Consider the following 24239-nt stretch of genomic DNA (forward strand, 5'->3'; position numbering starts at 1 on the left):
CAGGACGCACTGCCCAGCCTGGCGTCCCCACTGGGGAGCTGCTGCTGTGTCCCCTCCTGGCACCCAAACACCACCCGCAGCAGGTAACGTTTGAAATAGTTTATTAGGACCAAGTGCAGGGTGCGTGCAGCCACGCCGTGGCCACAACCTGAGTGTAGGTTCACAGTGCAGGGGGTGCAGTGCCCCAAAGCCAGCAGTGTGCCTCGGTTTCCCCGCGCAGCTCCGTGTGGCTCAGGGTGCAGACGGGGGCTCCTCGGTGCCATACAGCTTCCGGATGCTGGAATCCATCAGGAAATCCACAGACCTGCGGTGGGGTGACAGACCCCTCGCTGTCACTTCGGGGTCCCCCCACAGTGTGGCCCATCCACCCTCCTGCTGTCCCCAGTGTCACCCCACTAATCCCCAGCGCCTGCTAATCCCCATCGGCTCCTCCATCCCCACTGCAGGGATGTGTCCCCAGCTCACCCTGTGCCCCCCCCCCCCCCCTCGCCACCCCTGCAGGACCACAGTGGGGACCGTGGTGGCCACCCCCACCTGTCCCTGCGACGCTCACCTGTCGATGGGGGTGATGATGACAGGGATGGCGGACAGCCCCAGTGCGGTGGTGGCCCACTTTCGGACAGGCAGAGGCCAGCGGGTGAGGGAGGCCAGCAGGGCCAGCGAGGCGGCACAAAGGCGGTTGATGGTGAAGCCCGGGATGGCCACCGAGGCCAGGCTCTGCCACACGAAGGTGTCCGCCACGGCCACCCCCACCCGCCGTGCCCTGCCGGGGTCCTGAGCGTGGGCCTGGGGGGAGAGCAGAGCGAGTGTGGGCCGAGGGCGCGTGGGGAAGTGGGGGGAAAGCGGGGGGGGCACTCACCGCCGCAGCTTTCCTGCCCTTGTCGATGGCATCAGCTGTCACGTAGGCTGTGGCCACCCCATAGCTGGCCCACACGGCTGCTACCGGGATGATGGGGCGGAAGGACTCGCCCACCTCGTTGGCATAGCCTGGGGGCGGCGGGGGTCAGGGAGGCGGTGTCACCCCCACCCCGGGGGTCACCTTGGTCCCAGCGCTGGGACAGCGGGGCGCGAGGGGGGGGGAAGCGGGCAGAGCGCGGACGAAGGGTTCAGGGGGACAGCAACGCGGGCACGGAGCGGCCCAGAGCTGCGGAGCTCGGGGAGCGGCAGAGCCCACGCCCGGTGCCGGTACCCGGAACCGAGTGCATAGCAGCGAGTGCCGGCGGCGGCGTCGGTACCGAGTGCCCGCTGTCGCGGTCGCTACCGGGTTCCCCGCGCCAGCCCCGGTCCCGGTGCCGCAGCTCACCCAGGTAGCGGACCCACGTGTCCCGGTACACGTCGGGCTCCTCCGCCCCCATGGCGCGCCGCCGCCAGCGCCCGCTCGAGGCCACGGCCCCGGGGCCGCCCCACGTGACGTCATCACAACGCGCCCCGCCCACTTGCCCGGCTCCAAGGTGGCGGCGGGGAAGGCAAGGCCGGGCACCACGTGACCCCACCGCTGCCGCCACGTGGGTGGGACGCGCAGCCGGGACGGGGGGCCGGGACGAAAGCGGGGCTGGCTGCGGGGCGCTGCCGGGGAGCGCACGGGGGCCTGGTCGTGGGGCTGAGACGGGCAGCTGAGGGGCAGATAAGGGCCTGGGGGAGGCAGTTGAGTCTGGGTCATGGCGCCCAGACGGGCGGCGAGCTCTGGGTACGGGGCTGAGGGGAGGAGCAGGGTCCGGTGAGGAGGGGGAGCGGCGCCCGGGGATGGGGAGCAAGGACGACAGACAGCCAAGCCGCGTCACCGTCCGTCCCTTTACTGCCGCCACCGCACCCGGCCCCACCGGCGGGGGCCACGTAAGGCACAGAGGGGCCGACGGCCCCGGGCACAGCCCCCCGGGTCCCTGAGCCGCGGGGCACCGGCCCCCCTCCTCCCGTCCTCCGCGCTGCCATCACGCGCTGTGGTCCAGGGCCACCTCGCCCAGCTTGTCCCCGAGCTGCTGGATCTGCTGGGCCGAGCTGGCGTCGGGCAGCAGCACCTCCACGCTGTAGCTCACCTTCTTGGCGTGGATGTAGCTGTAGGTGTTGTCGAAGCGCAGCACGTCTGCGGGACCAGGGGTGGGGGGTTCAGGGTGCTGGGCTGGAGCACGGGGGTGGGGACGGGGGGCCACTCACAGATGCCCGGCGTGGAGCAGGTGAGGGAGCCGTCCTCGGGCACCATGTGTGCGTTGTAGCGCTGCGTGGGGAGCACCTCGGTCATGTCGCCTGCCCGCTGCCGCTCCCCGACCTTCGTCTTCAGGTACACCCCGAAGCCCACGTCGGCCCCTTCCGACTTGAACTGCCACCTGCCAGAGAGACCCGGGGTCACCGCCGCCTGCCTCCATATCCTCACCCCGCAGCGCAGAGGGCTGGTGAGGGGGGTCTCACCTGAGCACGCAGCCGGGGGCGAGGATCTCGTACTCCACCTGGTGGGATGAGCCCCTGTTGACCACCACCGTGTGCTCGTAGGGCTGCGCCAGCTGATCCCGCACGTAGTACTGCTTCGGCACGTCCCCTCCGTAGTTGATCTGGAAAGGGACGGTTTGGGGCACGGGGCACAGCCAGCCCGTAGCCCTCAGCCTGCGGGGCCGCTCCTCACCTTGCTGGGGCACTTGGGGTTCCCATCGGGGTCGGTCAGAGTGCCCCCGTACTCCACTGGGATCTGCGAGGGGTCGATGTACTTCTGCAGGACCTCCTTCCAGTTGGCTGCGGGACAGCGGGGCGGTCAGGGGGGCTGAGACCCACACGGGGACCTCAGCCTGAGGCTGCACGGACAGGGTGAGGGTTATGGCGGCCCCACTCACATCCCAGCACCATGACCTTCTTGCGAGTGTCCTCGCTCAGGATGTGCTTGACCAGGTTGTAGGCCACTGGCAAGATCCTGGGAGCTGGTGAGCAGAGCTGGGTGTCAGGGCAGCCGTCCCAGCACGATGCCCAGCTGCGTGCCCACACCTTGCTCACCCTTCACGATGAACATGCATTTCAGGGACTCCGGGTAATTCTCCTCAAACATCGTCAGGAGCTGCAGGATATGGAGAGCTTTGCATGAACGTCCTGCTGCCCCAACCCCCCCCTGGGGCAGCCCCATCTGCACGGGCTTTGCACAGATGGGGACCCTAAACAGACGCCCCATGCATCCGCCCAAGCTCCACTGAGGCCCTGGAACCTGAGTCACAGCCAGTCCCTGCGTCACCCTGCAGCACAGGGACACGAGGGATGACATTCTGACCTCAGTGGCCACTGTGTAAGCCTCACCTCTTTGTTCAATTCCACCATTGGCTTCCAGAGGTGCTTCAAGCCCAGGCCCTCACAGTCACAGATTGTCAGCACCATCTCGACCTTCTTGCCCAGCTGGGACAGGGACAGAGCGGTCAGGTGGGACGATGAGCTCGCAGACCAAGAAGTATCAGCCACTGCCAAGTCCCTGCTGCCACCTGTCCCCGGTCAGTGCCACCCCTGGGGCACAGGGCAGCCCAGTGACAGTCCCTTTGCCCCCAACAGGCCCAGCAATTCCCCTGCAGCATCAGTGCAGGACAACGGTGCGGGTGCTGGGACAGAGATGTGGGTGGCAGCAGGGACAGTGGTTGGTGGGATGGGCAGGATAGGGGCTGGTAGGGACTGATGGAGCTGGCAGGGACCGGGGCTGGTGACAGTGGGACAGGGGAGGGGTGGTCTTATGGGCTTGGTGGGGACGTGGATGTGTGGGGACACCCAGGGAGGCGCCCACCTTCTGGCTCTGCTTCTCACATTCCTGCCGCAGCAGCTCGCAGTCACGGAACTTGTTCTTGAGCAGGTCCTGCTTGGAGGCAGAGAAGAGCAGCCCTTTGGGGTCCAGCGGCCCGATGACATCGTACCAAATGGGGCTGCCCTCCCGGTCGTATCCACACATGCCTCCAGTCATGTACTTCCTGATCACCTGCAGGAGCACCGTAAGCTGGGGATGCCCTCCTGGGCTGGGAACACCCACCACGGGCCAGGGACCCCCACCTCAGGTGCCTCCCATGCCACGATGTTGTCGGCATCCATGCGTTTGCGGACCTCCACGTGCTGTGAAGGCGAGGCAGAGCGAGCCATGGTGAGGGCGGGCGGGGTCTCGGGGACACCCCAGGCCCTCGGCCGGGCTCCCCCAGCGCAGGGACCCCCTCACCTTGCGGAGCATGGCCTCTGACTTGGGCAGGTCGAAGCTGCGTGCTGCGAGAGAGCAGAGAGCGGAGCTCAGCCCCGCGCGGGGCGCAGCCGGGACACCGCCGCTGAACCCGCCGCCCTCTGCCCCGCTGCCAGCTCGCTAAAGTCCAGGTGCAGGCAGCACCTCGGCGCGGTGCCCACAGCCCCCGTGGGTTTGTCCCAGCCCCACCGTGCCCCCGGGCTTACCTCGGAGCCATTTCAACAGGTAATAGTCGTCCTGGGAGGGCAGCGACGGGAGCACGTCCTTGATGTTCTCTCGGAACTGCGGGGAGAGGGGCACTGCCGTCAGCGGGGCTGCGGATGTGGCCTCGTCCCCAAACCTGAACGTCGTCCCCGGGGCAGCACCGAGCATTCTCTGCTCCCTTCCCTGCCACGGAGGGTCCCCAGGCCGGCTGCCAAGCGCAGGGCATCCCCAGACCCGGCTCCCTGTGTAAGGCAGCCCTGGGGCGGGCGGTGCAAATCCCCCCGTGCACCGTACCAGCCCGTTAGGAGGCTGGCCGAATTATCCCCGCCCGATTTTAAGTGTAAATAAACCCGGAATTAACTTCCTCACTCAGAGGAAAACAAACGGTCGCGGGCGGGTGGGAGGGGACGGGTTTCACAGCTCTTTGCATTAGGGCAGTGAAGCACGGCACACATCCAGAGGTGACGTCCTGCGGGACCTCTGTGTGCCGAGCTCCGTGCCGGGAGTGGGGCGCAAGCAGAGCCCTTGGGATGCTCGCCGTGCTGGGAGAAGCAAAGCTGTGCCATCGGGCCTTCCTGTGCCCCGCGGGTCTGCGCCCCCCGTCCCTCTGCTGCCGGGTCCCGGAGGTGATGGCACCCCGGTCCCGGCGCCGTGCAGCCCGGGGACCCCCGCGGACCCCACGGCCGAGGCGGGCGCAGCGGAGGACCCCGCGCCGCCCCCCCGGTGCCGGTCTCACCTGCGCCAGCGCCTCCGCCTGCCGCGGGCTCAGCTCCCCGACGCGGCCGCTCATGGTGCCGGCCCCGCGCCCCCGGCGCCGCCTCTTAAGGGCGGCCGGGATGGAGCTGGGCGAGGCGGCTCCGCCCGGTGCCGGCCTTGGACTGCGCCCGGCAGGGGTGGCCTCGCGGACACGGCCCGGAGTGCGGCTGGGACGGGGTGGGAGATGGGGACGGGGATGGGGATGGACGCTGGGGTAGGAGACAGGTTGAGATGGGACAGAGATGGGGCAGGGTCAGAAACGGGGACATGGATGGGCATTGGGGCAGGGGACAGATGGGAACACGGGGCAGAGATGGGGACCGGAAACGGGACAGGGTACAAAGGTGGGGTTATAAAAAGAAGCCGGAATACAGACAAGGCTCGGGCAGCAGGAAGGAGGATGGAGATGAGGGACTGGGGTCAGAGCACGAGGGAGAGAAGGTAGGGACAAGGGACAGGTAGGGACATGGGAGAGGCGGGTGACAGAAACGGGGGCAGATACCAGAGGTGGAGAAAGGGACAGAGGTGGGGACAATGCTGCCAGATGGGGCAGGGGAGGGGGTACAGAGAACAGGGATGGGAGATGTGGAACGCAAGAGACAGGAACAGGAGCTGGGGACAGGGAATGGAAAACAGGGATAAAAGACTGGGGCTAGGGACAGGATGGAGGCACCAGGGGCATGGGCTGCAGGGGCTGTGCAGGTATCTGTGGGCAGGAGTGATGCTTGTGTGCCCAGGAGGGCTGTGTGCGTCCCGAGGAAGCAGGGATGCCCTACAGGCTTGAGGAGCCTTGTCCCTTGGGCTGAGGGCTGCTGTGATCCCCACGGATGTGCCTCAGTGTGCACCCACTGCCCCTGCACAGCCCTACAGCCTTGTCCCCGGTTTGGGTCCCAAGGGGTTCCGGAGTGCTGTGCCAGCATTGCACACGCGTGTGCCTGGACGTGTACGTGGTGACGTGTTGAAGGGGCATGGATGGGGGCCCATTGTCCCTTGAGGCTTCAGCCTTGTCCCCGTGCTCGGTGCTCCACCAGTGCCAGTGGTGGGCCTTGTCCCTGTCATTTCGCTGCTCCCAGTGGTGGTTCCCAATCACATCCCAGTCCCAGTCCCTGTCCCTGCACCCAGATTCATCTCCATCCCACGGCTGCTACCAGTGCTTCTCCCTGTGCTTATCTCCATCTCCATCTCCATCCCACTCCATGCACATCTTTCCTCTCCCCATCCCCAACCTCACCCCCATCCCCTTCCCTTCCACCTTCTACTTTATCCTTCCCTTCCCAATCCTTTCCCTTTCCCCTTCATGTTCTCTTCCCCATCCCAATCCCCATGCCCACCTCGCTCCCATTACTCCATCCCAGCCTGTCGGTCAGTAACGAGCAGAGCGTGCACGGCCATCACTGAGCCCGGTCCTGTTTAACAGCTTAATTAAGAGCCCGGAAGGGGAGCACAGTGTCCTCCACGTGCAGCTTTCCCTTTCGTCCTCGTCCCACCCTCTTCCCGGCTCTGGGGCGGAAGGACTCGCCCACCTCGTTGGCATAGCCTGGGGGCGGCGGGGGTCAGGGAGGCGGTGTCACCCCCACCCCGGGGGTCACCTTGGTCCCAGCGCTGGGACAGCGGGGCGCGAGGAGGGGGGCAGCGGGCAGAGCGCGGACGAAGGGTACAGGGGGACAGCAACGAGGGCACGGAGCGGCCCAGAGCTGCGGAGCTCGGGGAGCGGCAGAGCCCACGCCCGGTGCCGGTACGCGGAACCGAGCGCTGGCAGTGAGTGCCGGCGGCGGCGTCGGTACTGAGTGCCCGCTGTCGCGGTCGCTACCGGGTTCCCCGCGCCAGCCCCAGCGCGCGATTCCCGGCGCCAGCCCCGGTCCCGGTGCCGCAGCTCACCCAGGTAGCGGACCCACGTGTCCCGGTACACGTCGGGCTCCTCCGCCCCCATGGCGCGCCGCCGCCAGCGCCCGCTCGAGGCCCCGCCTCCACGTGACGTCACCACGACACGCTCCGCCCACTTGCCCGGCTCCAAGGTGGCGGCGGGGAAGGCAAGGCCGGGCACCACGTGACCCCACCGCTGCCGCCACGTGGGTGGGACGCGCAGCCGGGACGGGGGGCCGGGACGAAAGCGGGGCTGGCTGCGGGGCGCTGCCGGGGAGCGCACGGGGGCGTGGTCGTGGGGCTGAGACGGGCAGCTGAGGGGCAGATAAGGGCCTGGGGGAGGCAGTTGAGTCTGGGTCATGGCGCCCAGACGGGCGGCGAGCTCTGGGTACGGGGCTGAGGGGAGGAGCAGGGTCCGGTGAGGAGGGGGAGCGGCGCCCGGGGATGGGGAGCAAGGACGACAGACAGCCAAGCCGCGTCACCGTCCGTCCCTTTACTGCCGCCACCGCACCCGGCCCCACCGGCGGGGGCCACGTAAGGCACAGAGGGGCCGACGGCCCCGGGCACAGCCCCCCGGGTCCCTGAGCCGCGGGGCACCGGCCCCCCTCCTCCCGTCCTCCGCGCTGCCATCACGCGCTGTGGTCCAGGGCCACCTCGCCCAGCTTGTCCCCGAGCTGCTGGATCTGCTGGGCCGAGCTGGCGTCGGGCAGCAGCACCTCCACGCTGTAGCTCACCTTCTTGGCGTGGATGTAGCTGTAGGTGTTGTCGAAGCGCAGCACGTCTGCGGGACCAGGGGTGGGGGGTTCAGGGTGCTGGGCTGGAGCACGGGGGTGGGGACGGGGGGCCACTCACAGATGCCCGGCGTGGAGCAGGTGAGGGAGCCGTCCTCGGGCACCATGTGTGCGTTGTAGCGCTGCGTGGGGAGCACCTCGGTCATGTCGCCTGCCCGCTGCCGCTCCCCGACCTTCGTCTTCAGGTACACCCCGAAGCCCACGTCGGCCCCTTCCGACTTGAACTGCCACCTGCCAGAGAGACCCGGGGTCACCGCCGCCTGCCTCCATATCCTCACCCCGCAGCGCAGAGGGCTGGTGAGGGGGGTCTCACCTGAGCACGCAGCCGGGGGCGAGGATCTCGTACTCCACCTGGTGGGATGAGCCCCTGTTGACCACCACCGTGTGCTCGTAGGGCTGCGCCAGCTGATCCCGCACGTAGTACTGCTTCGGCACGTCCCCTCCGTAGTTGATCTGGAAAGGGACGGTTTGGGGCACGGGGCACAGCCAGCCCGTAGCCCTCAGCCTGCGGGGCCGCTCCTCACCTTGCTGGGGCACTTGGGGTTCCCATCGGGGTCGGTCAGAGTGCCCCCGTACTCCACTGGGATCTGCGAGGGGTCGATGTACTTCTGCAGGACCTCCTTCCAGTTGGCTGCGGGACAGCGGGGCGGTCAGGGGGGCTGAGACCCACACGGGGACCTCAGCCTGAGGCTGCACAGACAGGGTGAGGGTTATGGCAGCCCCACTCACATCCCAGCACCATGACCTTCTTGCGAGTATCCTCACTCAGGAAGTGCTTGACCAGGTTGTAGGCCACCGGGAAGATTTTGGGAGCTGGTGAGCAGAGCTGGGTGTCAGGGCAGCCGTCCCAGCACGATGCCCGGCTGCATGCCCACACCTTGCTCACCCTTCACGATGAACAGGCGCTTCAGGGATTCGGGGTAATTCTCCTCAAACATCGACAGGAGCTGCAGGATATGGAGAGCTTTGCATGAACGTCCTGCTGCCCCAACCCCCCCCTGGGGCAGCCCCATCTGCACGGGCTTTGCACAGGTGAGGACCGTAAACAGAGGCCCCATGAATCTGCCCAAGCTCCACTGAGGCCCTGCTCTTCCATCAGCCCCCGGAACCTGGGTCACCCCACAGCGCAGGGACACGAGGGATGACATTCTGACCTCAGTGGCCACTGTAGTCCCTGCAAGCCTCACCTCGCCATATGCCTCCACCGCTGGCTTCCAGAGGTGCTTCAAGCCCAGGCCCTCACAGTCATAAACCATCAGCACCATTTCGACCTTCTTGCCCAGCTGGGACAGGGACAGAGCGGTCAGGTAGGATGATGAGCTCGCAGACCAAGAAGTATCAGCCACTGCCAAGTCCCTGCTGCCACCTGTCCCCGATCAGTGCCACCCCTGGGGCACAGGGCAGCCCAGTGACAGTCCCTTTGCCCCCAACAGGCCCAGCAATTCCCCTGCAGCATCAGTGCAGGACAACAGTGTGGGTGCTGGGACAGGGATGTGGGTGGCAGCAGGGACAGTGGTTGGTGGGATGGGCAGGATAGGGGCTGGTAGGGACTGATGGAGCTGGCAGGAAATGGGCTGGTGACAGTGGGACAGGGGAGGGGTGGTCTTATGGGCTTGGTGGGGACGTGGATGTGTGGGGACACCCAGGGAGGCGCCCACCTTCTGGCTCTGCTTCTCACATTCCTGCCGCAGCAGCTCGCAGTCACGGAACTTGTTCTTGAGCAGGTCCTGCTTGGAGGCAGAGAAGAGCAGCCCTTTGGGGTCCAGCGGCCCGATGACATCGTACCAGATGGGGCTGCCCTCCCGGTCGTATCCACACATGCCTCCAGCCATGTACTTCCTGATCACCTGCAGGAGCACCGTAAGCTGGGGATGCCCTCCTGGGCTGGGAACACCCACCACGGGCCAGGGACCCCCACCTCAGGTGCCTCCCATGCCACGATGTTGTCGGCATCCATGCGTTTGCGGACCTCCACGTGCTGTGAAGGCGAGGCAGAGCGAGCCATGGTGAGGGCGGAGGGGGTCTCGGGGACACCCCAGGCCCTCGGCCGGGCTCCCCCAGCGCAGGGACCCCCTCACCTTGCGGAGCATGGCCTCTGACTTGGGCAGGTCGAAGCTGCGTGCTGCGAGAGAGCAGAGAGCGGAGCTCAGCCCCGCGCGGGGCGCAGCCGGGACACCGCCGCTGAACCCGCCGCCCTCTGCCCCGCTGCCAGCTCGCTAAAGTCCAGGTGCAGGCAGCACCTCGGCGCGGTGCCCACAGCCCCCGTGGGTTTGTCCCAGCCCCACCGTGCCCCCGGGCTTACCTCGGAGCCATTTCAACAGGTAATAGTCGTCCTGGGAGGGCAGCGACGGGAGCACGTCCTTGATGTTCTCTCGGAACTGCGGGGAGAGGGGCACTGCCGTCAGCGGGGCTGCGGATGTGGCCTCGTCCCCAAACCTGAACGTCGTCCCCGGGGCAGCACCGAGCATTCTCTGCTCCCTTCCCTGCCACGGAGGGTCCCCAGGCCGGCTGCCAAGCGCAGGGCATCCCCAGACCCGACTCCCTGTGTAAGGCAGCCAGCAGCCCGCCCCGTGCCCTCCAAAGCGAGGCGTCAGCCCTGTGCTCCCTGGCAGTCACCGCACAGCCCTGGGGGCACCGCCGAGGTCGGCAGTGAGCCGGGATGCTGCCCTGGGGCGGGCGGCGCAAATCCCCCCATGCACCGTACCAGCCCGTAACGAGGCTGACCGGATTATCCCCGCCTGAATTTAGGTGTAATTAAACCTGGGATTAACTCCCTCACCCAGAGGAAAACAACACGGTCGCGGGCGGGTGGGAGGGGACGGGTTTCACAGCTCCTTGCATCAGTGCTGCAACCACGCAGTGTCCCGTCCCCAAATCCCGGCTCAGCACCGTACCCGCCCGGGTCATCGCCCGCGGGCCGGAGTTCGGCTGGGTCCTATCCGCGATAAGATAACGCAGCCACTGTTGTCCCCTCATTGATCGATGCCCACAGAGGCCAATAAACCCCAGGAGGGCTGCTGCAGGTGGGACGAGGCAAAGCCACCGGGTGTCCCCCAGCGGGTGACGGCCACCATTTCGGGCGGGCACCCTCCACCTGGCAGCAATGCCTTCTCAGGCAGAGAGACGTTGTCTCTCTATGTCACGTTACTGCAGGATGGCAGCGCTGTGGGGCGGGGGAGGCACGGCACACATCCAGCGATGTCACCGTCCTGCGGGACCTCTGTGTGCCGAGCTCCGTGCCGGGAGCGGGGCGCAAGCAGAGCCCTTGGGATGCTCGCCGTGCTGGGAGAAGCAAAGCTGTGCCATCGGGCCTCCCTGTGCCCCGCGGGTCTGCGTCCCCCGTCCCTCTGCTGCCGGGTCCCGGAGGTGATGGCACCCCGGTCCCGGCGCCGTGCAGCCCGGGGACCCCCGCGGACCCCACGGCCGAGGCGGGCGCAGCGGAGGACCCCGCGCCGCCCCCCCGGTGCCGGTCTCACCTGCGCCAGCGCCTCCGCCTGCCGCGGGCTCAGCTCCCCGACGCGGCCGCTCATGGTGCCGGCCCCGCGCCCCCGGCGCCGCCTCTTAAGGGCGGCCGGGATGGAGCTGGGCGAGGCGGCTCCGCCCTGTGCCGCCTCCAGCGCCCGGTGCCGGCCTTGGACTGTGCCCGGCAGGGGTGGCCTCGCGGGCACGGCCCGGAGTGCGGCTGGGACGGGGTGGGAGATGGGGCAGGGGAGATGTGGGGACAGGGTGGGGATGGGGATGGGGATAGGGATGGGGATGGACGCTGGGGCAGGGGACAGGTGGAGATGGGACAGAGAAGGGGGCAGGGGATAGGAGATGGAGTAAGGACTGGTGGGGACAAGGTGGGAGATGGAGACAGGAGATGGGGATGGGGTTGGGGTTGGGCGCTGGGGCAGGGGACAGGTGGAGGTGGAACAGAGATGGGGAAGGGGACAGGAGATGGGTGTAGGGGTGGGAGATATAGCAGTGGAGATGTGGAGATGGGGCAGATGCAGACAGGGTAGGAGATGGGGCAGAGTCAGAAACGGGGACATGGATGGGCATTGGAGCAGGGGACAGATGGGAACAGGGGGCAGAGATGGAGACTGGAAATGGGACAGGGTACCGAGGTGGGGTTATAAAAAGAAGCTGGGATACAGACAAGGGCACAGAGGAGGACTGAGATGAGGGACTGGGGTCAGAGCACGAGGGAGAGAAGGTAGGGACAAGGGACAGGTAGAGAGTTGGGAGAGGCAGGTGACAGAAACGGGGGGCAGAGACCCAGTCCCTGTCCCTGCACCCAGATTCATCTCCATCCCACAGCTGCTACCAGTGCTTCTCCCCGTGCTTATCTCCATCTCCATCCCACTCCATGCACATCTTTCCTCTCCCCATCCCCATCCCCAACCTCACCCCCATCCCCTTCCCTTCCACCTTCTACTTTATCCTTCCCTTCCCCATCCTTTCCCTTTCCCCTTCATGTTCTCTTCCCCATCCCCATCCCAATCCCCATGCCCACCTCGTTCCCATTACTCCATCCCAGCCTGTCGGTCAGTAACGAGCAGAGCGTGCACGGCCATCGCTGAGCCCGGTCCTGTTTAACAGCTTAATTAAGATCCTAGAAGGAGAGCACAGTGTCCTCCACGTGCAGCTTCCTTTTTCGTCCTCACCCCACCCTTTTTCCCCCAGCCCCCCCCCTCCCTTCCCCCCGAGGCCGGGGGCTCATCCTCCAGCCCTCCCCTCGGACCTCCCCGCCGCGTGGGGGCGCTGTGCGGCGGCGCGGGGCAGCCATGGCGGCGCTGCGTGCCGCTCTGCTGGCGCCGCTGCTGGCGCTGTGCCGGGCCGGGCCGGGACCGGCGGCCTCAGCCCGCGTGGAAGTGGCCGTGTCGGGGCCGGGGGACGCGGCCGGGGTCGGCGACGGGACGGCGGCGGGGCCCGGCGGCTCCTACACGCTGCGCGGGGCCCTGCTGGGCGCGGCGGGAGGCGGGAGCGGGCCGGGCCGCGGGGCGCCGCGGGAAGAGGAGATCGGGGGGCGGCTGGTGCTGGTGAGGGGGCGGGGAGCGGTGCGAGGTGGGGGGCTGTGGGGTGGGGGAAGGACTGGGGATCGACATGGGGGACTGGGGGCAGCGAGGGGAGCCGGGGGGGGAGGGACTGAGAGGGAGTGCTGGGGGTGAGCTGGAACCGGGGGGAGATGGGACCTGGGGGCCTCTGAGTGAGCTCTGGGAATGGGGTCAGTGGGGATGGTGGGAACTGGGGGTGTGTGGGGGAGCGGTGGCAACCCTGAAGGACTTGGAAGTAGTGGGCAGTGTGCGGCAATGGGAAGGGGCTGTGCGGGGGCCCAGCGGGGCAGTGGGTACAGCCGGGGGTGGCTGAGGATGTGGTGTCAGCGGGTCCCCTCTGTGTGCCCCCCTCACACCTCCCCAGCTGCCCGCCCCGTGCCCGCACCCTGCCTGCTGCCCCGCTGCCTTGGGGTGCCGTGACGCGTCTGTGTCTCCAGGTGGGGGATGCGGAGCCGGAGCTGGGTGCTGCTGACAGCTGGATCGGGGTGGTGCCCGTGGGCGAGGAGCCGGCAGACAGCCCCCGCAGCGCCAAGGAGGAGTCCTTCACTGCTGCCGTGGTCAGCAAGGTGAGCGTGCCCAGCAGCAACGGCACACAGGCACCTCCTGGGGCACTCAGCAGGGATGGGGGCAGTGCCGGCCCGTTGTGCTGAGCCTTCTGTCCCTGCAGATGAAGCGAGCCCTGGTGCTGGGGGCCTCAGCCCTGCTCATCCTGGCGCTGAACCAGAATGCGATCCGAGAGGTAGGAGAGCCCTGCAGTCCTGCTGGCACTCTGGGTGCTCTCCTGCCCCACTCAGAGCTGTTGCTTTTCTGTCTGGTGCAGCTGGATGTCTCCCAGCTCCTTGCCAAGCCCGTCATCGTGATCCAGTCGTCGGACAATGTCACCAGGCTGCTGGGAGCACTGCTGCGGTGAGCATTCTCTTTGCAGCAGTCTGATGTGTGCAGTGGGCAGCAGAGCACAGCCAGCACTCGTGTGGTGTGGGGAGGCAGAAGGAGCTTGGGAGGTGTCTGGCACGCTCAGCTTGGCATGGGAGCAGGGGCATCTGTGGTGGCTTCACTGACTGGGAAACAGGCATGGAGCAGGGATGTGATGTCTGTGTAGTTGCCGAGAGGATTGGGTGGAAAATGCCACTGTCATTTCCTCTGCATGTCCCTCCGTCCTTGCACACATCTCAGGAGTGGCCTCCCTCAGTGTGGCCTTGTGCCCGGCAGGAGGAGGGCTGCTGGGTGCTGGGGATGCTGCATCCTGCATGTGGCTGATGCTCTTTGTGCCTCTTGCTCACAGAGGACTACGGGCTACAGCGAAGATCACATACCAGGCGGTGCTGCTGGAGAACCTGGTATGTAAGTCCTCCAGCTCCTCTGTTTGGGTATGAGGACAGGGGCATGGCCGTGCCCAGCCATGGGGAAACCTGCATGGAGCAGGAGCCAGGTCTGCAAGGGCTGTTGGAGCTGCTGGTGTCTCTCAGTCCTGCCCCTTGTGCTGCAACATGCTGTTGTGGTGACGCGGCGTCCTGCCTTGCAGGGGGTGACACTCACCCTGTGGTCCACCTGTGGCCTGTCCCGAGGGGGCCTCTATGGCGAGTGGCAGGGTGTCATCTGCACCGGGGAGAACAGCTCACAGGTCCAGGTGCGTCAGGAGAACCCACAGGCATCCCTATGGCCACTCCTCAGTGTCACCATAGCTGGGGACGAGGCTGGGGGTGAAGCGGGGGTCTCCTGCTCGCCCCCTGAGTGCCTGGTGGTGCTGTCCCTGCAGAAGTACCTGCAGCAGCTGTGGAACACCATCCTGCTTGTTGCTCTGCTCCTCTGCACAGGGGTGATCGTGCAGGCGCAGCGGCAGTCACGGCAAGGCCTGTCGGAGCGGGATGCTGAGGTGGGACATGGGGGGTGGCTGAGGGGACTGGGACTGTTTGGTTTGGAGGAAAGGAGGATGAGGGGACACCTCATTGCTCTCTGCAACTTCCCGAAAGGAGGTTGCGGCAGGGAGGGTGTTGGTTTCTTTTTTTCACGTGAAGAGTGACGGGATGTGAGGCAATGGCCTCAGATTGCACCAGGGGAGGTTTAGGTTGGATGCGAGGACAAATTTATTCACAAAAAGGGAGGTTAGGTGTGGGAAGGGCTGCCCAGGGAGGCAGCAGTCACTATCTCTTGGAGCTATTGAAGGTATTTGGTAGGTATTTAAGAGATGCGTGGACCTAGCACTTAAGGACATAGCTGAGTGTTGGAACTGTAGTGTTAGTTGATGGACTTGATGTTCTAATGGGTGTTTGCCAACCAATGTGATTCTGTGCTCCACTCATTTCGCCTCACCTCCTGCTCTGCGTCTCCAGCTGGACCTGAAGCAGCACATTCGGCGGCGGCTGTTGGCCCTGAAGACACGGCGGTACAATCCTGGCAGGGCACTGCGGAGCCGGGCCTGTGAGATAGATAGCTGTGCTGTGTGCCTGGACCAGTTCAGCAAGAGCCAGGTCAGACTGGTGGGGTTGGTCCCAGGGACGGTTTGGGGCCACACATGCTAATGCCACCCCTTTGCTCTGTTCCATGGGGCTGAACCTTCTCATGCTTTATCAGGGAAGGGGTGTCCCTATGAGAGGGACGTGTGGTTGGGGACTGCCCCCCTCTGCAGGGAGGGGACAGATTGCTGTGCTCCTCATGGCTCACATGTCCCACCTGCGTTCCTCCCTGCAGTGGCTGCGAGTGCTGCCATGTTCCCATGAGTTTCACCGGGACTGTGTGGACCCCTGGCTCCTCCTGCAGCAGACCTGCCCACTCTGCAAGCATAACATCCTAGGTGAGAGCAGCTCTGGGACTCGGGGATCCTGGGGGGCCCTCACGCATCCTGCACCCCGGTTCACTCTCTGAGGAGTGTGTTCGTGCCAGGGTGAGGCTGGGGAGGAAGTGGTGCCAGCCGCAGGCTGCTCTACTCTTGTGATTCCTGTGTGACACCTCCCTATCCTTCTCCCTTGCAGGGAACTGCTGTGGAGAGAGCTAGTCGGCCCAATGGACGCGCTCCGGGGACAGATGGACCCACGGGGCAGGCGTGGGGTGAGCTGTGCTCGGAGCTGGAGCAGGCTCAGCACAGCCTTGCCCTTTGCAGCACCAGGCAGTGCCTGGCTCTTAGGAGAGTGAAGACTTTGGGGGGTTCTCCCTGCTTGGTGTGAGTAGAGGGGCCAGGGGCATGGCTGGGCATTAGCCACATGGCTGGGGCTGGGGGATGGGTGCCAGGGAAAGCACTCATGGGTGTAAGTGGGGAGGGGCCACTGAGGCTGTTGGCAGAGTCTGCAGGCACTGACAGGAAGAGCGCAGGCCTGGCTGTTCCCTCTCCCTCCTCATTATTTTTTCTAAGTCTTTTCTATTTGCCTGTGGCTGCAACAGGTGGGCAGCACCAGGCTAGGAGCTTGCCTGCACCTGGGGCTCTGCCACAGCTGAGGGCGGGTGGGGGGTGGGGAGGATGGACGACCTTATTTATACTAACTTATTAGAAAGGACAGTATGAGTTAGCTGAACACAGTGCTCGGGGGCTCACTGTGGGCCTGCAGGGGCTCTTGTTCCATCTGGCAGCTGGAGCTGCAGCACTACTTGTGGCTGTTGAGTTACATTAAATACAGAGCTCAGAGAGGCTGCTGTGTCTTGTGTTGCGTGGTCCTTGGCCCTGCTGACCACTTTCCCCTGCCGCAAGAGTGCTTTCCAGGCTGCAGCCCATGCTGGCAAGTTAAGCCTGTGAGTTCTCTTCAAAGCAGCATAGCTGCCTCCTGGGAACAGCTCCCTGGCCCGAGCTTAGCCAGGCTGTGCTTAGGCATTTTGTGGGTGCTTCTGAGTTGGTCAGGATCAGAGCCAAGCCAAGGATTGCGGCAGCAGCTGAGCTGTGGGCAGCTGAACTCCAGTTCCCAGGAATGCTGCCAGCCCTGCTCTGCTCGTTGTTCAGAGCCATCTCTGCGTGCTGGAAATTTCCCCCCAGGCCTCCTTGCCTGAATGCTGGTCCCCTTGCTGCCAGCAGTGCTTGCACTTGACCCACTCCAGTCACCACTGCAGTACAGTGGTTTCTGGGGTTGCTGTGCTGTGGGAGACAGGCACGGTACACACCAGCCCAACCCATGCACCCCCCTGCCCTGCACTTCACAACATTGCTCAACAGAGGGCCAGCAGGGGAAGCTGCGCAGACAGGTTTATTGCGGCCACCATCCTGTAGCAAACAAGGTGAAGCAACAGCTGCTGGCTGGCTGTGAGCGTCAGCTTTCTTTCAGCCTCCCAGCTGCTGCTGGACCACTGCCCACGAGTGTTACAGCCATTCAGCAACACTGTTCCTTGGGCACAGAGCAATGGGAAGGCAGACCGAGTTTCCCAAGGGAACGTACCTTCATGTTTGCAACAGGTAATGAGGTCCTGCAGGGAAAAGGGAGTAGCCGCGTGCCGCTCATTAATGCTTCACCTCTGCCTCAGTCTCCCAAGCAGCTATTTGCGGTGCAAGAAGTGGTGTGCTCTGGCTGCACTGCTGCTCCCTCTGGGCTTGTGGGGAGCCAGTGCCAGGCCCTCCGCTGGCAGTGTGATACAAGGTCTGGCCTCACGTGCAGGTTCTGCTGGGAGCAGCTTATGTTGCTTGCTGCCCACAGGTCGCTGCCGGGCCTTGCTGGTGGCTCTATGCGATCCTGTGCCATCTCCACTGCCTTGGAGGCTCGGAGGTCTGTGGAGGGGAGAAGTGGAAGAGGTTGAAGGAGAGTAAGAAATGGAAGCCCCCCCAGTGCTGTCCTCTCTGCTGCCACTCACCCTGCAGTCTCCCCTCCACGCTGACTGCTGAGCTGAGTCCACAGCTGGGTCTGTGGGATGTGCTGGGGAAGAGAGAGGAGGTGAAACTCCCATGTTTGGCTCCTTGATTGCTTATCTCGGCTTTTGCCATGGGTGGATTGCACTGCTAAGCAGGTAGTGGCGAAACGGAGGCACAACAGCTGGGAACCAGCCCTGGGCACCTCAGCAAAGCAGCTCACTGCTGCTGGTTCAACCAGACCGATCTCTGGAGGGACACCACAAAACCAGGGAGCTGGGCTTCCTTCTGCTCAGCCCCACGAGAAGCAGATCCGGAGCCCCAGGCAATGCTGCACAAGGAGCACCACAGCCTTCCCCTCCTGGGAGTCTTTTCTCTTTTACCTCCTGTAAGGGTACGGCCAAGGAACCGATCCCCAGGGGTTGTGGGACAGGGTTTGCAGGGTGGCCCTGGGGCATGCAGTATACCCCATCCTGCCAACCCCCCAGCTCACCTGCAGCACACCCTGCTGAGCAGCTGCCTTCACCTTGGCCAGTGCAGCCCTGAGTCGCATGTTCTCCTGCTCCAGCACACCAATCCTGATGTGGTTGGCCTGCAGCTGCTTCTCCATGTCCTCCGTGATGTTCCCAGTGCCTGCAAATGAAACATGGTGCTTCGTGTCAAGCCCGAGCTCAACACACTACCCAAACTTGCACAGAGGTGCTGGCAGCAGAGCCTGTCCCTGCTCCCTGGGACCACTTGCTCTTCTGTCCTCCCCCTTGAGCAAGGCGGTAGCTGCTGGAAGTGAACCCTCCTGAACTGGAGAACAACAGCATGACCCTGGAAGCGGCAGCTGGGAACCCAATCTGTCATTTGAAGCAGCAAGGACAAATGCAGCCATGTCCAAGCCCTTGCCCTGCTTTTGTGCCAGATGTGGGACACACAGCACCCACATAAAGAATCAGGTTAAGATGGTAGCGGCTTATTGCCTCACAGGGACTGAGCCCTTCCTGGCTGTAACTGACTCATGTCAGGAGGACAGGCTGTTATACAAGTGACACTAATGTGCCCAGGGCTGACAGGATCCCATGTGAGCTCCAGGAGACCCCAGAGGTACAAGCCTGCTGCTGCAAAAGCAGGCACTGCTGCCTGCTGCCCTGTCCCTTACTCTCAAACTGTGTCTCAATGGGAATGTGGAGCTCAGGGAAGAACACCAGGAGTTTCTCCCGCTCCTTCAGATCCTTTGCCTGCTCCTCCAGCCTGGAGACATTCTCCTGTAGCTTAGAGACGGACTGCTCCAGGCTCAGCTTCTCCTGCTGCAATGTGTCCAGCAGCTCCTGTGGGGCCAGAACAGACAGGTGAGTTTTGGGGGTACCTTCCCAAACCTCACTATCGTACAGTCTGGGGAAGGCCCATTGGACTACCCAGGGAAAGGTTCCTGTCCTTATGGGATAAGGATATCCCCAAACAGAGGGACAAAGCAATCTTGGCTGTAATGATCTCTGTGTGCCTGAAGCACAGGCAGCCTCAAGCAACCATGAAATGAGTCTGAGAGAGAAGGGTTGCTACATGGAAGTAGCCACGTGGCAATGTCAAACTAGCTGTCAGAGCTACTGTTCTGGGAGAACTGCCCAACAAGTGTGGGATGGAGCAGGGGTGGCTCCTGGGAGCCCTGTGGCACAGCTGCGTCCTGTTCTGGCTGCTCCCCCTGCCAAATGCTGGGTACCTGCTGCACCCGTAGCTGGTGCATGCTCTGCTCCTTCTGCTTCTGGCTCTCCTGCAGCTGCTCTGCCATCCGGGCTCTGTCCTCCTCAACCTCCCCCAGGCTAGCTTGCAGCTCCTCACGCTCCTGGTCCAGGCTGTCCAGCTGCTGCAGCAGGGTGCTCTGCTTGGCCTGCAGGGACTGTGCAGGAAGAAAGCCTGCTGGAGGCTGCTGCTGCCCTGATGCCAGCGCCAGGGCCATGGAGAAGCAGCACCCAGGGCGGTGAGGGGTTGTGGTCACAACTGGACAGCTCCAAAGAGCTCTGTTCATACCTTCTCATGCCTCAGTGTGCTCTCCACTTTGGCCTTCTCCTTCTCCAGCTGGGTGGTGACCTCACTCAGCTCCTGGCCCAGGCTGTCCCGCTGGCTGGTGAGCAGCTGCACCTCCTCCTCCAGCTCCAGCACTCGGCTCTTGGCCACCATCACAGCCTTCAAGTCCTCCAGCAAAGTTTGCTTGGTTGCCTCTGGGGAGGCACAGCAACTGTGCCACAGGCTGGACAGGATAGGGAGAAGCTCCCAGGCCAGGTGTCTTTAGGGGCCCTACAGCCTCTGCAAGTGCTAGTGAGGGCTGGCAGCAGTGCTCTTGGTGTCCCAGGGAACCCCAAATCTCAAGCTAGCACCAGTACCAACCCACCCTGGTGCTGGATGATGTTTGGGCACTGTAATGAGGAGGTCATGTCATCCTCCCATTCCCACGAGGTCTAACCCTAACAGATTCTGGGAGAGCCAGGAGTTACATGGGTGAAAAACGTGCAAGATCAGAGCCAGACTCGGGGAGAGATGTGCGAACTGGATGAACCCCCCAGGTCCTTACCCAGCTCCTGCACAGCAGCCTGCTTTGTGGCCAGTGCTTCCTTTAGGGCAGAGATTTGCTCTTCCAGCAGAGCAGCTCCTAAATCAGTGCAAAAAAATAAACATTAAACAGTTCCTCAAAGAAATTAAAACAAAGAGGCAGCAAATGACTGTGCCAAAGCATTTTTTCACCCAGTAATTGTATCACGCTGTGCTTCAGCAGAGAGGAGGCAGTGAGAGGATGAGGGCAAGCAGCTCCCACTGCTGGAAGTTAGCCTCACAGCAGGGAACAGCTGCCAGCATGTGAGATGCTGCAGAGATGGGACACAGAGCATGTGGAGTTTGCAGTGGTGGAAAATGAGATGATGGGAATAGAGAAACAACAGAAGAAGCTGGGAGATGGTGAGGGCATCAGGAAAGGCAGTGATGCCAGTGCAGCAGCCTTCATCTACTCCAGGAGCTGCTGTCAATGCATGGATAAAAAGGAGATTTCTATGGCTGGGTAAACCCACGGCACAGCTTGTGCCCTTGTCTCAGCCATGTAAGACATCTGAAAACTATGCAGTGACCCTACAGGGAGCGTTTGCTCACCACTGATGCAGGACCTACTAAAACTAGTGGCCAAAGCCCTGTTTGTGGTGGTGGAACCAAAATTTGACTTCAGGCTGCCTCCTTCTGCAAATACCCCCAGAGCTGGAAGGGCGTGCAGGGGACAGCACTGTACCTCTCCGCAGGTCATTCTTGTCCTGCTCCAGCCTGGCTACAGCCTCCAAACGCTCTTTGTTCTTTACTTCCAGGCTCTGCTCGGCCTCCTTCCTCTGCTGTGCTTGGATCTCCTTCTCCGCCTGAAGCAGCCGAGCAAAGTCCTTCACCTGTTTCCGCAGCTCATCCTTCTCCTTCTTTGACTCTGCCAGCTCAGACTTCAGAGAGTTGACCTGCTCCAGCAGCGAGTGGAGCTGTTTGCTGATGCATGAGAGGTTTTTGCTTTGCTCCGAGACCCAGTAGCTCACATCAGTTGCAGAGAGGGTCCTTCTTCCCTCAGTGCCCTCCACCAGCTCCTGGAACCTGCTCAGAGCCGAAGGGATGTTCTGGCTCTGGCAGATACTGGTGATGGCTTTGCTGATCTCTTGAAGGCCAGCCTGGGCACTGGCACAGGTATCACAGGGTGCTGGAGGCTCTGCTGCCTGTATGGGGATGCTGTGGCTGCGCTCAGCAGTGCTGCAGGCAGGTCTGGGCTGGGAGCTGCCTGAGGTGTTGCTGGCAGCCTGCCATGGGGAGCTGGGCTGGGCAGCACCTGGGGGTGTGCTTGGCTCTGAAGTAGATGGCAAGCAGTCCTTCAAGCATTCCTTTGCAGTTCTCTCAGCCTCAGGGGTGGATTGTAATGCAGCGATATCCTTCCTGCAAGACTTCTTCTGGTGAAAAGAGCACAGGACACAATCATAGAGCCCAGACTGAACCTCATCATCAGCAAACAATTCAGGAGAGCTGAATGCAGAGGTATGAAGGATGGGGACAGGACATCAGTGCAGCCAAGAAGCTAAAAGATCAGAGCATGCATTCTCAGAGCTTGCTGGAGGACAGAGCTACCAAGTGCTCAGGGTTCACTATTTATTGTGTTACAGTGAAAGCAGGTGGCCTGTAAGCAAAATGATGCTTACACACAGCATGGGTTACCATTGGTTCTGCCTGACACCAGGTAACTGGATTTCTCAAGCTCCCCAAAAAGGTAGCTTTTTGGTCACTGCTTACCTAGCAGAGCTGTGGTTTCACAAAGCTGCTGCAGCAGAACCTCCTCCCTGGCTCTTGTTTTTGTTATTTTCCCTTCTGTCACACCTCACTGTACTGCCTCCTGGTTATGTGAGATGAATTATTCTGACACTATGCCAAGAGAGGCATCATTTTGAAAATAAATGTAGGGGGGAGGCATGATATTTTTACTACAAATCACTTCACTGATTTAGGCCAGCTCAGCCCCACACATTGTGGGTCAGCAGAGCCACAGAGGTAACACATTGGCAAGAGGAGAATATTTTTCCAAGCAATAAGAGCAGCCAGGCTCCCCAGTCCCAAAATCCTGGTGGAGGCCTGGAGGTCACAGTCAGGGAGTGCATCTGGAGCAGCCACCACATGTACCATGGCATCCCAGAAAAAGACTGCAACATCAGCGCCATGCCATGGGCATGCCTGGCATATCTTCCAAACTGTGTGGGTGCTGAGCCATTGCTGTGAGCCCTGTGCTTGGCTCCAAGTGCCCGCACACCCTGTATGTCCCACCTCAGTCTGAAGCTGCTGGTAGCAGGCCCCCAGTCGCAGCATGCTGTGCCAGTACCTCCTCACCGTCAGCCCCGCCGACATGCACGGTCCCACTGCCTCCGCTGGGGGCACAGCTCGCTCACTGAGCAGGTTTTCTGCATAGCCTGTGAAGCTCTGAAGCAGCAGCAGCAGCCTTTGTGGAAATGAAACACAGCTTAGAGCAATAAAATATTTGTAACAGGAAGAGGGCCCTTGGCATTTAGCAGAGCAGTGAGCCTGAAAAACCAGCACGGCAGCAAAGGAGGCTGGATATCAGTGTGCGTGTATCCTCCTCGGGCCTGGAACAATACTGGGAAGGATTGAATCCCCCTGCAGCGCCAGGATGTAGCTCCAAGGGGCTGCAGTTAGACTCTCTGTAAAGATTTGGGGCACTCACTGCTGTTATTGAACCCGCACTGTTAGGACCAGGTATCCACAGACAGCTCCGTGGGCACGGCTCATCTTTCAAATTGAGTTGTTTTCATAGAATCATAGAGTAGCTTGAGTTGGAAGGGACTCCCACAGTCAATACAAGCTAGGGGACAAAAGAATTGAGCACAGCCCTGCCAAAAAGGACCTGGGGGTACTGGTGGATGACATCTGGACATGAGCACTGTGCCCTCACAACCCAGAAAGCCAACCGTACCCTGGGCTGCATCCAAACAGCGTGGCCAGCAAGGTGAGGGAGGGGATCTGCCCCTCTGCTGCATGCTGTGAGACCTCACCTGGAGTACTGCCTCCTGATCATAGAATCACTCAGGTTGGAAAGGACCTCAAAGATCATCAAGTCCAATTGCTAGATCATCAAGTCCAACAGATGGGGAGTGCTCAGTTCAGGAGACATGGAGCTGTTGGAACATGGCCAGAGAGGGGCCAGAAAAATGATCCAAGGGATTGAGACATCCAAGGCCAGGCTGGACAGGACTCTGAGCACCCTGGTCTAGCTCTGGGTGTCCCTGTTCACTGTGGGTGAGTTGGACCAGATGATCTTGCAATGATTTTATGATTCTTTGACCTCAAAGACCACCCCGTTCCAACCCGCTGCCCGAAGCACTTGGCCGTGTCAGACAGGCCAGATATCTTCCCTCCATGGGGAAGCAGCCGCTGTGCCCCAGCTGCTTTTTGCAGGGCGCTCTGCCCCCTCACCTGTCTATCACCAGCTCCAGCAGCACCACATGAGCGTGCTGGCTGAACTCAGGGTCGCCCTCGGCGTGGCTGTACCGCTCCAGCAGTGCCTCCAGATCCAGCTCACAGGACACTTTGTTGGGGAACTTCCAGGAGGGGAAGCGTGCGGGGCCGGTGCGGGAGGTGACGTCGGCGATGGCTCCCTGCAGGTCCTTCAGGTCGGCCTGCAGGCTCGCCATGCAGCCGGGGTGGCCCAGGAGGTGTGCCATGCTGCAGGACGAGGCTGGGTGGACGGACAGATGGACAGACAGATGGATATAGAGTCTCTGCGGGGCAGAGGCAAAGGTGGGCAGTGCTAGGAACGGATCGTGGGTGTCACCAAAGGGTTGCCAAGGGAATGGAAGGGACAGGTGTTGCGTCCCCAAGGCTGGAAGATCTGGGGTGAGGGGTGCCTAGGCACCGACCTGCAGGGAGCTGCGGAGGGCAAGCAGCAGCGGTGGGGGCACTGAGGGAGCTGGGTACCCGAGAGGGGCCCACCGGGGACGGGTGAGGCTGTAGGGCTGGCGGCTGGGCCTAGGCCGCAGCGCCGCACCCGCTGCCATGGCAACGCCCCGCCCCGCGGTGCGCAGCTCCGCCCGCTGCCACAGAGCCCCACGCGCACGAGCGGAAGGACCCTCAGCGCATGCGCGTCGTCCGTC

The 24239-nt window shown here is 63.0% G+C and overlaps 5 protein-coding genes and 1 long non-coding RNA gene across 21 annotated transcripts; 2 read left to right on the plus strand and 4 right to left on the minus strand.

Annotated features, from left to right (window-relative positions):
- Positions 1-84: 84 nt before the first annotated feature.
- MTFP1 (mitochondrial fission process 1) lies at positions 85-2000 on the minus strand. Of its 3 annotated transcripts, XM_015294928.4 has the most exons (4): positions 1304-1394; positions 860-987; positions 554-786; positions 85-304 (listed from the first exon to the last, which is right to left on the minus strand). In XM_015294928.4, the coding sequence occupies exons 1-4, from the start codon at positions 1353-1355 to the stop codon at positions 232-234; spliced, it is 486 nt and encodes a 161-aa protein (XP_015150414.1). In that variant the 5' UTR covers positions 1356-1394; the 3' UTR covers positions 85-231. The 3 variants fall into 3 exon arrangements, with proteins under 3 accessions (XP_015150414.1, XP_046757369.1, XP_040504201.1); XM_046901413.1 differs by lacking the exon at positions 860-987 and having other exon boundaries at positions 1304-2000; XM_040648267.2 differs by lacking the exons at positions 554-786; positions 860-987 and having other exon boundaries at positions 1304-2000.
- SEC14L3 (SEC14 like lipid binding 3) lies at positions 1778-7103 on the minus strand. Of its 4 annotated transcripts, none has more exons than XM_015294921.4 (12): positions 7019-7103; positions 4387-4462; positions 4163-4206; positions 4003-4062; positions 3743-3931; positions 3271-3366; positions 2977-3037; positions 2820-2903; positions 2615-2721; positions 2404-2543; positions 2152-2321; positions 1778-2080 (listed from the first exon to the last, which is right to left on the minus strand). In XM_015294921.4, the coding sequence occupies exons 3-12, from the start codon at positions 4172-4174 to the stop codon at positions 1929-1931; spliced, it is 1071 nt and encodes a 356-aa protein (XP_015150407.1). In that variant the 5' UTR covers positions 4175-4206; positions 4387-4462; positions 7019-7103; the 3' UTR covers positions 1778-1928. The 4 variants fall into 4 exon arrangements, with proteins under 4 accessions (XP_015150407.1, XP_040504198.1, XP_015150406.1 ...); XM_040648264.2 differs by having other exon boundaries at positions 6472-7103; XM_015294920.4 differs by lacking the exon at positions 7019-7103 and adding an exon at positions 5121-5186.
- Positions 7104-7481: 378 nt separating this feature from the next.
- SEC14L2 (SEC14 like lipid binding 2) lies at positions 7482-11336 on the minus strand. Its single transcript, XM_015294918.4, has 12 exons — positions 11271-11336; positions 10097-10172; positions 9873-9916; positions 9713-9772; positions 9453-9641; positions 8982-9077; positions 8681-8741; positions 8524-8607; positions 8319-8425; positions 8108-8247; positions 7856-8025; positions 7482-7784 (listed from the first exon to the last, which is right to left on the minus strand). The coding sequence occupies exons 1-12, from the start codon at positions 11322-11324 to the stop codon at positions 7633-7635; spliced, it is 1233 nt and encodes a 410-aa protein (XP_015150404.1). The 5' UTR covers positions 11325-11336; the 3' UTR covers positions 7482-7632.
- Positions 8419-10033, plus strand: LOC124417235. Its single transcript, XR_006931591.1, has 2 exons — positions 8419-8826; positions 8894-10033. It is a non-coding gene; the product is annotated as an uncharacterized LOC124417235 (long non-coding RNA).
- Positions 11337-12552: 1216 nt separating the features above from the next.
- RNF215 (ring finger protein 215) lies at positions 12553-22055 on the plus strand. Of its 4 annotated transcripts, XR_005840096.2 has the most exons (12): positions 12553-12818; positions 13271-13399; positions 13501-13572; positions 13654-13739; positions 14116-14170; positions 14356-14460; positions 14590-14706; positions 15164-15301; positions 15522-15624; positions 15803-15990; positions 17444-18929; positions 20922-22055. XR_005840096.2 is itself a non-coding variant. In XM_415299.7 (10 exons), the coding sequence occupies exons 1-10, from the start codon at positions 12564-12566 to the stop codon at positions 15823-15825; spliced, it is 1083 nt and encodes a 360-aa protein (XP_415299.3). In that variant the 5' UTR covers positions 12553-12563; the 3' UTR covers positions 15826-16452. The 4 variants fall into 4 exon arrangements, 2 of the variants coding, with proteins under 2 accessions (XP_415299.3, XP_040504199.1); XR_003077891.3 differs by lacking the exon at positions 17444-18929; XM_415299.7 differs by lacking the exons at positions 17444-18929; positions 20922-22055 and having other exon boundaries at positions 15803-16452.
- CCDC157 (coiled-coil domain containing 157) lies at positions 16981-24181 on the minus strand. Of its 8 annotated transcripts, none has more exons than XM_040648259.2 (11): positions 24006-24181; positions 23563-23824; positions 22399-22570; positions 20849-21536; positions 20147-20224; positions 19606-19796; positions 19298-19474; positions 18740-18908; positions 18086-18225; positions 17598-17659; positions 16981-17514 (listed from the first exon to the last, which is right to left on the minus strand). In XM_040648259.2, exons 2-11 carry the CDS (start codon positions 23808-23810, stop codon positions 17286-17288), a joined length of 2154 nt encoding a protein of 717 aa, XP_040504193.1. In that variant the 5' UTR covers positions 23811-23824; positions 24006-24181; the 3' UTR covers positions 16981-17285. The 8 variants fall into 8 exon arrangements, with proteins under 8 accessions (XP_040504193.1, XP_040504190.1, XP_040504189.1 ...); XM_040648256.2 differs by having other exon boundaries at positions 20849-21533; positions 23563-23867; XM_040648255.2 differs by having other exon boundaries at positions 23563-23867.
- Between the last annotated feature and the right edge of the window lie 58 nt (positions 24182-24239).

The sequence above is a fragment of the Gallus gallus genome, chromosome 15 (genome assembly GCF_016699485.2).
Source record: "Gallus gallus isolate bGalGal1 chromosome 15, bGalGal1.mat.broiler.GRCg7b, whole genome shotgun sequence".
NCBI classification, from domain to species: Eukaryota; Metazoa; Chordata; class Aves; order Galliformes; family Phasianidae; genus Gallus; species Gallus gallus.

Coding starts and splice junctions, on each gene's coding strand:
- MTFP1 (XM_046901413.1), bottom strand. CDS start 1,660: ATGACCCAGACTCAACTGCCTCCCCCAGGCCCTTATCTGCCCCTCAGC. Junction 787..1,303: donor CACGTGGGTCCGCTACCTGG/GTGAGCTGCGGC, acceptor CTCTCCCCCCAG/GCCCACGCTCAGGACCCCGG. Junction 305..553: donor ATCATCACCCCCATCGACAG/GTGAGCGTCGCA, acceptor ACCCCACCGCAG/GTCTGTGGATTTCCTGATGG.
- SEC14L3 (XM_015294920.4), bottom strand. CDS start 5,174: ATGAGCGGCCGCGTCGGGGAGCTGAGCCCGCGGCAGGCGGAGGCGCTG. Junction 2,722..2,819: donor GAAGGTCATGGTGCTGGGAT/GTGAGTGGGGCC, acceptor GCTGTCCCGCAG/CCAACTGGAAGGAGGTCCTG. Junction 2,544..2,614: donor ACCCCAAGTGCCCCAGCAAG/GTGAGGAGCGGC, acceptor GTCCCTTTCCAG/ATCAACTACGGAGGGGACGT.
- SEC14L2 (XM_015294918.4), bottom strand. CDS start 11,324: ATGAGCGGCCGCGTCGGGGAGCTGAGCCCGCGGCAGGCGGAGGCGCTG. Junction 9,773..9,872: donor CAGAGGCCATGCTCCGCAAG/GTGAGGGGGTCC, acceptor TCGCCTTCACAG/CACGTGGAGGTCCGCAAACG. Junction 8,026..8,107: donor GCCCCCGGCTGCGTGCTCAG/GTGAGACCCCCC, acceptor TCTCTCTGGCAG/GTGGCAGTTCAAGTCGGAAG.
- RNF215 (XM_415299.7), top strand. CDS start 12,564: ATGGCGGCGCTGCGTGCCGCTCTGCTGGCGCCGCTGCTGGCGCTGTGC. Junction 13,740..14,115: donor CTGCTGGGAGCACTGCTGCG/GTGAGCATTCTC, acceptor TCTTGCTCACAG/AGGACTACGGGCTACAGCGA. Junction 14,461..14,589: donor AGAACAGCTCACAGGTCCAG/GTGCGTCAGGAG, acceptor CTGTCCCTGCAG/AAGTACCTGCAGCAGCTGTG.
- CCDC157 (XM_040648255.2), bottom strand. CDS start 24,143: ATGGCAGCGGGTGCGGCGCTGCGGCCTAGGCCCAGCCGCCAGCCCTAC. Junction 18,226..18,739: donor CATTGAGACACAGTTTGAGA/GTAAGGGACAGG, acceptor TTTCATTTGCAG/GCACTGGGAACATCACGGAG. Junction 17,515..17,597: donor CGTGGAGGGGAGACTGCAGG/GTGAGTGGCAGC, acceptor TCCCCTCCACAG/ACCTCCGAGCCTCCAAGGCA.